At 33.6% G+C, this 12188-nt stretch overlaps 1 protein-coding gene across 1 annotated transcript; it reads right to left on the bottom strand.

Moving 5' to 3' along the window:
* Positions 1-9459: 9459 nt before the first annotated feature.
* On the bottom strand, positions 9460-11901 carry LOC115705058 (inositol oxygenase 4). The gene is made up of 10 exons (XM_030632298.2): positions 11642-11901; positions 11397-11550; positions 11229-11310; positions 10917-11121; positions 10601-10660; positions 10448-10500; positions 10237-10359; positions 9967-10115; positions 9798-9879; positions 9460-9685 (listed from the first exon to the last, which is right to left on the bottom strand). Exons 1-10 carry the CDS (start codon positions 11670-11672, stop codon positions 9659-9661), a joined length of 966 nt encoding a protein of 321 aa, XP_030488158.2. The 5' UTR covers positions 11673-11901; the 3' UTR covers positions 9460-9658.
* Positions 11902-12188: the final 287 nt, after the last annotated feature.

Consider the following 12188-nt stretch of genomic DNA (forward strand, 5'->3'; position numbering starts at 1 on the left):
TTTAATTCAACTTAAATTAATTTCCTTAATATTTATATTTAAGATTATTACTAAGATGGAAATAATTAATTTTATTTCAATCACCATCTAAGTATAATTTTATAAATATTTATTAAATTCTTATTTTTGAATTTTAATTCTTAATTTAGAATTTAATGAGATTTATTTATTAGAATAATAAAAAAAAATACATTTTAAAGAATGAGCTTTATTATTATTAAGATATTCGATCTCCATTGTGGGTTTTACACCGCGTTTGTTTAGTGAGTAATCCTCCCTAATGGAGGAACGTTCATTAGCAATTTCGCACCGTTTAATCTCGCATGATAAGTGGTTTGTAAGTGTTTTATATGGTATAAATCACCCTAATGGTGGCGACCATATTTGACTTGCAAATTGCGAAACAATAGTAGAAGCTCATGAGATAGAATAGCCTTGACTCTCGCCTAAACGGGACAACGCTGGATTCCAATCTTGATCGAATAAAAGGTTGCTAGAATGTTTAACATTTTAGATGAGCTGACAACTCTACTCAATGGATGGTAGCTTTGACTCTCGTCTAAACGGGACACTGATATCAGTTTGTTGAAAACCTTGGAAATTATTTAGGATTGAATTTTTAAGTATTTTCTCATATCATTCCTACTTGCTATGTGCTTATAATTTCTGAATTGATTTTGTGTGTTAAACCATTATTTAATTTCTATTTGTTGATTTCTATTATTTTGTAGTATCCTGTATTATCAAAATGAATCCCATGTTATCACTGTTGACTGAAAATAAGCTGAATGGATCTAACTTTAATAAATGGAATGAGAACATTAATATTGCTCTCATAGGAGAAAGTGCCTTGTTTGTTTTAACTGAGCCGTCACACGAAGTGCACAGGGATAATGCATCCAAAGCTGTGAAAGAAAAGTATGAGCGTTGGCAGAAAGCAAATGACAAAGCTCTATACTTTATGCTTTCTAGCATGGTTGACACCCTTAAAACTCGGTTTTCTAAAACTGAGAAGGCTGCTAAAGTTATGACGAAGTTAAATGAGCTATTCGGTAAGGCATCGCTTCAGTCACGCTTTGACGCGACTAAGAAGTACATTAATGCACGGATGGAACCTCATCAAAACGTGCGTGACCATGTTCTCCTCATGTCCAGTTATTTCCAAGAAGCCCAGGATCATGGTGCTGAAATGGACAGTGCTACTCAAGTCAGTCTTATCTTGAATAGCCTGACTCCAGCATTTCTACCATATACATCAAATTATGTCATGAATAAGAAGGAAATTGACTTTCATGAATTAGTCAATGACCTTCAAACTTATGAAAATTTGATTGGAGGACCCAAGAAGAAAGGGAGTAAACCTCATAATCCTGGTAATGGTAATGGGACGATGAAACCTGAAGCAAATGTTGCCTCTGCTTCAAAGCCCAAATCGAAGAAGAAGTGGCACAACACCAAGAAGCGAACAAAAGCCAATAAAAAGGCTGCTCCTTCCGGTGGTGCTACACTTAAAGGAAAGTGTTTCTACTGCAATGAGAAAGGTCATTGGAAACCCCAATGTCCTAAACTTCTTGCAAAGAAACAAGGTATTTCCATTTATAAACTTTAAGAGTTTAGTGAATTGTTATCCAATTGGATTTATGATTCTGGACTAACTTTGTTTATTTGTTTTCTTCTTCTGATAGGCCCAGCTACTTGAACTCAATTGAGTTGGATCAGAAAGCTGGACCAAGGGTAAAATTGTCCAGATGAAGATGAAGCTCTTCATTTTTGAATTAATTGTTTTAGTTTAAAGACAATTTGGATTTCAAATTTTAGTTAGGGATATTTATCCCTGTTTTTCTCATATTGTTGCAATACTCTTTTTTTATTAATAAAGTTTTATTTTCGAAATCACCATTGCAACTTATGAGATTGAGCTTCATTTATTTCATCTTCATCAATTATTACCACATTATATTTGTATGTTTGTATGTGTAAGTGTTTTTATTATTGATGCAAATTCTATAATATTTACAACTCTTCATATAGTTATATTATATAAACACTAGAAATTATTTCTATGTTTATCAATAATTGTTAATTCTCATACAATTATTAAGAATTTGTTTAATAAAAGGATCTTTTGATCTGATAGGGGTGGAGAAAAGTTAAGAAAACTATACAGTTCAACGATCTTTTATATCTAATGAACTCTGGATAGAATTCAACTCCACATAAACTCTATCACACTAAGAGTATCATGATCTTTACAACCTTTAAAGGTGGATCATAATCTCTATATACTTAGGGGTGGAGGTTATCCATAGTACCCTATATGTATATTCTTAGGGGTGGAGTCCATTCCACAATTCCCTATGAAACACATATCTTGTTTAAACATGGAAGTAATATAATGAGTCAGCTATTGTCAATATAAATTCTTGATATTGATTGTATGTTCCATTTCGATTTTACTGTTGTAAGTAAAAGTTTGATACCTTTGAAAGTTCTTTGTTAAAGTTTCACACTACCTTAATTGAGTGGGAGAATTTTAAATTTCTATACCCATCTTCATCAGGTTGATAATTGTGATAGGTACTTAAGAACACTACTGAAAAGCGAATCTAACCATTCACATGGATAGGTATAGCTTATCAGAATTATGAGAATAATATAAAGAACTCTAGTTCAGTCCATTCGAATGACTTGAACCAAGAATTCTTAATCCTCATAAAAATTTGATGGTATCTTAATTTTGATTACTTTATCTCTGGCATGTATTTTTCACTTCAAAATACTAGTCTGCTATGTTGATGACTTAGTCTTAACTTAAAGTTTCAGACTAATACAAAAGTCACAACTAGGTAACTCTCTAAACAATCAGAGGTTAAAAGCATTATTTAACTAGACATCTGCTAGTGAGTGGGAGCTATCTGAGATGTAATCAAATAGGGAACATTAGAAGATATTCAAGAAAGATTTATGAAAGTGATCTATATGTTAGATATTAAGGAACTGTGTATCAGTTTTCCTTGTATCTCACCATCTAATTTCGATTTATATGAGATGGTGCTTACTTTGGGGGTGGAGGAATTATTGAATAATAATTCAAGCTCTACCAGAGAAGAACTATAACTTGGTCTATTCGAAAATACCAGAAAGTTATATCACTGAAGAAAAGTCTACACTGTATTATCTCAATTACATATTTTAAAATATGAGAGATATGTCTTCTGTTAATTCAGATGTACTTTTAAAACAGTAAAAGATTTCAGTATCCCTTGATGAGTAAAGCATATAGTAAAGGATGTTTCATAAGTGTATTTATGAACTAGTTTCCAGAAGTTTGGGTGGATTCAAATATACTACACTTGATCTGAAGATCAAGACATCAGATTGACCTATTTGCACAGTTTGTTTTATATTAGTGCAAGTGGGAGTTTGTTGGGTTTTATGCCCTAAATAAAACTCTTTACAATCTGATTAGTTATCAATATAAGAAATTTGAAGTGATTGATGTTTGCATGAATTTTACATGCTAATGGTTTAAATATGTTTATTATGTTCACACACAAAATCCAGTTAAATCCAGATCATATGTTTATTCACAATTACAGTATCGTCAACACAGTGGAATGTGATTGTGATCATATGAATCAAAAGTTTTGGTCCCTGTTTCATCAGTGTTATTGGATTTACACTAATGTGATAATCAGCGATGATGTGTACTTACACTTGGAGTAAGTGTTATGTTCTTTCCAGGACATTAGTAAAGTATACTAGTTTCGAATGTATGGAGTATACATTGGACTGGACCGATATTGCAACTAACTTAAGATATTACAAACTTACCGTTATACATATCTTTCCAAGTCAATATCAGTAGTTGATCTTAAGATTAAAAGAATCTAAATCCTGATATCCTTGGGCTCAACTCAGGAGTTCTATTCATGTTCTTTGATTTATTAGTTAAGCCTACTTTCGGGTCAGGGTGATACGTATATTTTGGGAACATGATAGTATGATTGAGTGGGAGTGCTGAACATAAATATGGAATCTATAGCTTCTACTGGTGTATAGAAGTCAAGTGATGATTCCCTTCGAGCTTAGCAAATAGAAGTAAATGGATGAGCTCTTGTTTAACTGACTAATTATTAGATCACTAAACACCATTTACAGGTAGCTAAGTGTTTTAAGGGGAAAAATACATTGAGTGGTGAGAACAGTAAAGAAATCCCATCTCGATGTAGATCATCTATATAGAGGATCTTTAAATCACAATAAGATTATAACAATGGTTAAATGAGATAGTATATTGATATCGTGGAACATACAATATGCTCTATATAAGTCTGAGAGTGCAATTCTAAGTTCTAAGAGTGGATTCAACGAAGAATTAATAAGTAGGAATTTACTTGGTAAATTTGGTTCACTTATTGGAAGCTCAGCATATAGATCCATGGTCCCCATTCTAGTTGAGAACATTCTGCTTGTAAGACTCATTAATTGATTCCTGATTGATCAATTATAATTCTAAAGTTAGACTATGTCTAATTTTATGAATTTTCACTAAGCAGGGGTGAAATTGTAAAGAAAAGAGTTTTCTAGGTTTATTTATTTATTAATGGACTTTATATGTCTAATTAATAATTAAATTAAATGAAAATATTATTTAATAAACTATTTTAGTTATTAAATAATTAGTTTTGGCATTTAAAAGGTTAGAATTAGAAAATTGGCGTTTTTGAGAAAATAGAAATAAAATTTGATAAAACTGCAAAATCAAGTGAGGCCCATTAAACACCATATGGCCGGCCACTTAGATGAAGTTTTTCAAATTAATATTTTCATTAGTTTAATGCCAAATAATTCTAAACCTAAACCTAGTAGTTGCCTATAAATAGAAAGTGATGGCTCAGTCAAACATACATCTTTGAATAAGCTTTTCTGACAGAATTTTCTCTCTTCAGAAAAACTGAGCCTTCCCCACTTTCTACACCTTGGCCGAAACCCTCTCTCTTTTATCCTTCATCTTTTTCGTGACCCTAGTGAAAGAGTAAGTGCCCACACACAGCAAGCAGTAACTCAATCATAGATTGGAAGACTGTGAAGGATCAAACTTGAAGAAGAAGGACATTCGGGCTCAGATCTTGATTATACTCTGCTACAGAAAGGAATCAAGGGTTAGAGATCTGAGTGGAAGGAGACATTAATTCCGCTGCATCAATGTAAGGTTTTCTCAACTTTATATGTGTTTAATTTATCGTTTTAGAAAGTTCTTATTTAGGATGTTAATAAACATACTTGTGAGTAGATCTAAGATCCTGGTAAAATAATTTCCAACAGTTCATTAGCTGGAATGCTAGTTGCTTGGGGAACCCGAGTGCTATCCGCAAACTTCGTTTGCTTGTAAAAGAGCAAAACCCCAGTGTACTTTTCATTATAGAAACTAAATTAGCAAGTAATTCTATTTCTCATTTTCGAAGTCTTTTACATTTCAATAATGGACTTGAAGTCCCTAGAGTAGGTTTAAGTGGTGGTCTTATGTTACTTTGGAAAGATGATGTAGATGTAACTTTGCAATACTTTAATACAAATGTCTTTGATGGTTATATGGCTATTGCAAATGGTCCCGAATGGCACTTTTCAGCTTTTTACGGTGCTCCTGCTGTCCACAATAGGCATTTAACATGGACTCTTTCAAAACGACTCAAAGATGTTGCCCCTCAACTTCCATGGATGGTAATCGGTGACTTTAACGAAATTCTTTCTAATCAAAATAAACTTGGGGGAGGATTGAGGAATGAGAGACAAATGGATGACTTCCGTGAGGTGTTGGATTCTTGTTCCCTTTCTCAGCTACCTTTTGAGGGGGATCCTTATACTTGGATCAAAGGTAGACATAATGTCAATGCAATCAAGGAGCGCTTGGATTGGTGTTTCACAAACGACTTATAAAATACCATTCTCCAACCCATGACAACCTCACATTTGGATTATTTTTCTTCAGACCATCGGGCTATTGCTGTCAATGTGTTGTACATCACTTCTGTTCAGGAAAAACCAGCAAAAAAAACAAGATTCTGATTTAAAAAATTGTGGCTGGATGAACCTGTGGCTGCTGCTATAATCCGTGAGTCTTGGTCTACAAATTCCAGTGGTGGAGTTGATCTTTTCATGCACAATTTGCACTCTTGCACAGAAGCACTACAACGGTGGCATGTATCCAAGTTTGGTAACATCAAAAAACGAATTTCAGAGGTGCAAAAATAGGTGTCGCTGCTAAATAATGCAGCAACCACTAATCGGGATATGATGGAGCTGCAAAATTCAGAATCTATTTTGGATGAATTACTAGCACAAGAAGAGAAATATTGGCATCAAAGATCAAGAGTAGATTGGCTACAAAGTGGTGACCAGAACACTAAATTTTTCCATGCTCACGCCACCTCCAGGAAGTCCAAAAGCATGATCAGATCACTTATCAATTCTCAGGGCATTACTATTACATCAAAGGCTGATATGACCAACACCATATGTGCTTATTATGATAATTTGTTTACTTCCGATGGTGTAGATCATGCGTCTCTGCAAGAAGTTCTCAGTGCTGTCCCAACTACCATCTAAAATGACATGAACCAAACTTTAATTCAACCGTTTACGAGCCAAGAAGTGTATGATGCTCTTAAATCAATGAGTCCTGATAAGAGTCCCGGTTGTGATGGAATGTCTGCCATGTTCTACCAAAATTATTGGAATATTGTAGGCACTTCAGTAACTAATCTGGTGCTTGGTGTTCTTAACGAAGGTCTAGACATGAGGGATCTCAACAAGTCTATTATTACACTAATTCCAAAAGTGCCTAACCCAAGTTCAATGACGGATTATCAACCGATAAGTTTGTGTAATGTTATCTATAAACTTATTTCCAAGACAATCATCATCAGATTCAAGAAGGTGCTCCCATTTGTTATCTCTGAAACACAATCAGCTTTTCTCTCCAATAGATTAATTACGGATAACATCTTGATTGCTTTCAAACTCATTCATCATATTCGTCACAAGACTCAAGGAAGAATTGGATATTCCGCACTCAAGTTAGACATGAGTGAGGCGTTTGATAGGGTTGAATGGCAATACCTTGAGGCTATCATGCTTAAGATGGGTTTTGACTATGCATGGACATCATTGATTATGAAGTGTATAACTAGCAGCTCCTTTTCCTTTTCTCTAAATGGTGAAGTAGTAGGACAAGTGCATCCTTCTCGGGGTTTACGTCAAGGCGACCCACTCTCCCCCTACTTATTTCTCATTTGTTCAGAGGGGCTTTCAAGACTTTTGCAATCGGAAGAACAAGCTGGTATGTTGAATGGTCTTAAATTGACAAGGCACTCTCCTTCTGTTTCACACTTGCTCTTTACAGACGATAGTTTATTATTCTGTCAATCGAATGACCAATCTGCCATGTCCATTAAGAAATCACTTGACACTTATCACAAAGCATCTGGACAAGTTTTAACAATGACAAATCTGTAATGTCTTTCTCGCCAAATACTTCACAAGCAGCTCAGAACTTTTTCTCTCAAACATTACAAATGTCAATAACCGAGTGCCATGAACGATATTTGGGCTTACCTTCCTACTCTGGCCGTGATAAGAATGAGCTTTTCAGCAACATCAAAGAGAAGGTTTGGAAACTTCTTAATTCTTGGAATGAGAAAATTTTTTCAGTTGGGGGAAAGGAAGTATTGTTGAAAGTTGTGGTGCAATCCATCCCTACATATGCAATGAGTTGTTTCAGGCTTACCAAGAAATTTTGCAACCAATTAGAGAGCATGATGGCCAATTTTTGGTGGGGAAGCAATCAAAATGGTACCAAAATTCATTGGAAGAGATGGAAATCCTTATGTAAATCAAAATATGAAGGTGGTATGGGTTTTCGATCCTTTGTTCATTTTAATCAAGCACTTTTAGCCAAACAAGCTTGGAGGATTTTTGATATGCCCGATTCACTCTTGAGCTGACTTCTCAAACATAGGTATTTCTCTAACAGTTCTTTTCTTGATGCCAACATTGGTCACTCACCATCCTTGACTTGGCAAAGCATCTATTGGGGTAAGGAGTTGTTAGTTAAAGGGTTGAGATATAAGGTTGGGAATGGTACTCATATTGACTGCAAGCATGATCCATGGATTCCGGGTTTTAATGAGTTCAAACCAGTCAGCTTTTCAGGGTCAAACTCATTGCCGGTTTCAAGCTTCATCACTGAGGAAAGAGTTTGGAATGTACCAATGTTGAATAGATATTTCCAACCTATAGATTCAGATCGCATTTTAACTATACCATTGAGTTTTTTTACTGATAGAGATCGGTTGATATGGCATTACACTTCCAATGGCTCATATACTGTGCAATCCGGTTTTCACTTAGCAAATTCCTTGGAAGAACAACTTTGCTCTTCAACTTCAAATAACCAAAGAGATTGTTGGAAGTTCTTTTGGAATCTGATTTTGCCCCCCAAAAATCAGAATTTTTGTTTGGAAGGTGCTTCATAACATCTTTCCAACAGCTGCTGCACTATTTAAAAAAAAGGTATTAACTTCTGCTGAATGCTCTCTTTGTGCCTCAAGTTGGGAATCTATTGGACATGCTCTTTTTGGATGTAAGCATGCTAAAGCCATATGGTGATCTTCTAAGTTTCAGCTTGACTATTCAAGGGCTCAAAACATGTTCAATTGTGATTACTTATACAATTTATCAACACTTTTGAGTCAGCAAGATTTTGAGTTGATTATGCAGTCCGGTTCCATGAAGACTTCACTAGGGCTAGAAGAGTTTCTCCACCTGCTGCTGCAATCAGCATTGATCCACCTGCAAATTCTTCTTCTGCCAGGTTGCAAAATGGCAGCCACCCCAACTAAATGGTTTTAAAATGAATGTAGATGCTGCTACTAATGAAGAACAAAAAAAGTTGGGTATTGGAGCTCTAATTAGAGATCACAATGGTGTTGTTATTGCAGCTTTTTCAAAGGTTGTTCAAGGAAATTTCAGATCGGACGAAATGGAAGCAAAAGCTCTTTTCATGCTCTAAATTGGGCATTGCAAAAACAACTTGCTATTACTCATATTGAAACAGATGCCTTGCGAGTCTCCTCTGTTTTAAATTATGCTTCTACGAACTTATCTTGTTTTTCTGATCTTATCATGCATGTTCGTTGTCTTTTGTCCTTTTTCCCTCAGGTTTTAATTACCCATGTCAAACGATCTGCTAATCAAGCAGCACATGATTTAGCTAAATTCGCTTTAGGGATGATGACATTAGTTGGATAGGAGAAACTCCCTATAATATATTCTCCGTTGTTGTAAATGATTCTTAATTTATAATAAGAGTGAATTTTCTCAAAAAAAAAAATAAATAAATAAATAAAACTTGATGGTGCCAAAAAAATAAAAATAAATAAATAAAGAGCAAATGAATTGCTGAATAAAAATTAATCATATTATATTATAATTTTCAACACATTAATACAATATTAATTTCGAAACAAGTAAAACTCTGTATTATGTAGCCCAAAGAAACCGTCCTTCCACAATAATATTTATTTATTTATTTATAAACAAATGAAGTTTGATCCCAAGTAGTCTTTCCAATACTGCCGCATTCTCCATTAAGTCTCTACCATCTCAGTTTTGCTGGGAAATACTGTCACAAAAAAGCCTCATTCAATTAAATTAAAGAAACAAAAAAAAATGAAAATTGGTGATAATTCTCAAACAACAAATGAAAAATAATAATTAACAAAATAAATAAATACCTTTTCAATGAGTGATAAATAATATGGTTTCACTTTCTCTACATCCACTCTAACTTTGCTTTTGCTGTAGAGATCGTACTTGCTACAAACAAAAAGTAATATAATTACTACTTAAATAAATTAATTAATATTATATAATGAAAACAAGTGATTAATATATTTTCTTTACTTGAAAATATGAAGCCACTTCAAGTTTTCTTTATCCTCCTTATTCATGAATTGTTTATAGGCTCCACACCTATGTAAAGGATAGAATGAGTGGTATCTGACAATGAATAATCCAGCTTGAGGCAAAGTAGTCCCATTTTCTTTGGCCACCTGAAATAAAATATTGAAATTAAATAAACATTTGTTTATTAAAGAATATGGATTATCCTTAGTAGCCACAAAAATTGACAAAGATCAGATAATAAAAAAAGAAAAGAAAAGAAAAATGTACCAAATACATGTAGTCATCGTGTCCCCATGATATCATTACATTATCTAATCCACACCCTTCGGAATAAATTCCATTCTTTGAATTGAATTCATGATTATAGGTATCTGGGTTCTCCTTGAAATACTGAAATAACATAAAAATGTTAATTATACTTCATAAATACCAATAATCAAATTTTATGTCAGAAGCTGAAATGGAAGAAAAAAAAAACCTTGTGGTGGACAATAGATTCATCAAAAGCACACCCCAGAGGATGAGTGTCACCTGTAACAAAACATATTTTTAAGATATTTCAAGTTAAGAAAAAGCTTTTTATAAAGATATAAAATAAGATAAACATAATTCTAATAAACCAAATACTCACCAACAACAGCCCATTGAGGAAGTTCCCCAAAAACAGGGAGAAGCAGAACCTTTCCAAGGTCTGAAAATAATGCAAAAAAATATAAAAAAGTCAAATTAAATTAATATATATTATCTTTCCAAAGCTAGCTAGAGTTTGATTAATTTTATAATATTCCTTATTTTGGTGATATCCAAAAGGGTATAAAAACCTGACTAAAGATACCACTGTCACATATTTTGGGGAGAGAATAAGTCAAATGCAGCCGAATATAAAATAATAATAATAAATTCATTACATAAAAATAATACATTGTCTATTTTGGTATATTTTGTACCATGAATAAGGGCTGTCAAGTGGAGCCAATCTTCATCAGGGTAGTCTTTTCTGATGGCTTCAGCAGTTTGCAACAAGTGTTCAATTTGGGGTTCATCCAAATCAGGATCACTATCATCAACAACCTCATTAAGAAGTTCACAACATTCCCATATACTCATTTCAACCCTGTTCAACTTTCCATACTCCTCTCTCATTTTCTTCACCTATACAATTTTCCACATATATTCCAAAATTTCAACATCATGATCAATATCCAAATAAAAAAAAAAGTTAATTTTGATCTTAATTGGATACAAGAGAGTTTTCTTACGAAGTCATAAGTTTGATTAATGTGGTTCAAGCGGTAGAACTCCTCCACAGTTTTTTGCCTCTCATTTTCAGCATCATAGTCTCTGTTTATATTATTGATTTCACATTAGTCATTTTGAGAAATTGATTATATCAAAAGTAACAAATAATAAAAGTAGATAATAAAGACCTGAAAGAGTGACCAAATGAGTTGATTTCAGGGGCAACAAATTCATTGTTTGAGACAAGTTCTGATACAGCATTTTCACCATTAGGAACAACAAACCCACCATCCAACACCAACTCATTTATTTCATCAACTTTCTTGTTCTCAAGATGTGAACCTGAGATAAATTTGAAATTATTACTACCAACACATTTGAAATATCAACAAAATCATCAAAAGAAACACAAGAATGTAAAAAAAAAATGTACCAATCACAGGCTGGTCAATGAGGATAGTCATTTTTTTCGCTTCTAAAGTCGAAAAAAATCAAATAAACAAGGACTCTATACAGAAATTTATGAAAAATAAAAGGGACGAAACAAAGATGTTTTTGCAATGGATATTGAAGAAGGTTGTTAACGTCGTAGCTATTTATATTATATGAAAAAGAGTCCTTGCCTGAGATTTTGGAAGTTTGGAGTCCTCAACTGAAAACAAAAAAATCTTCCACCAACCTTCTAAAGTTTTTAGATTATCCCAATACTCCGAAAGAAGCGTTCCAAAATGTGCGTGTTTTAATCCGGTACATCATCAGTTTCAGTGTGTATCGTTTTCGTCCAATAAAATTTCAACACGTGTCCTACTATGGCAAGAAGGATTGTTAAAACTTGGAAAATGGTTGCGGGAATATTGTAATTTAGTAGGGACGAGTACAGAGAAACATAAGTTCTGGGGTGAGTTAGGAGTAAATTTGCATGAGTCAGCGCTGCGTGTATATGAAATCATTATCTTTAATTTTCAATGTTTGGAAGTACT

The sequence above is a fragment of the Cannabis sativa genome, chromosome 1 (genome assembly GCF_029168945.1).
Source record: "Cannabis sativa cultivar Pink pepper isolate KNU-18-1 chromosome 1, ASM2916894v1, whole genome shotgun sequence".
Taxonomy (NCBI): domain Eukaryota; kingdom Viridiplantae; phylum Streptophyta; class Magnoliopsida; order Rosales; family Cannabaceae; genus Cannabis; species Cannabis sativa.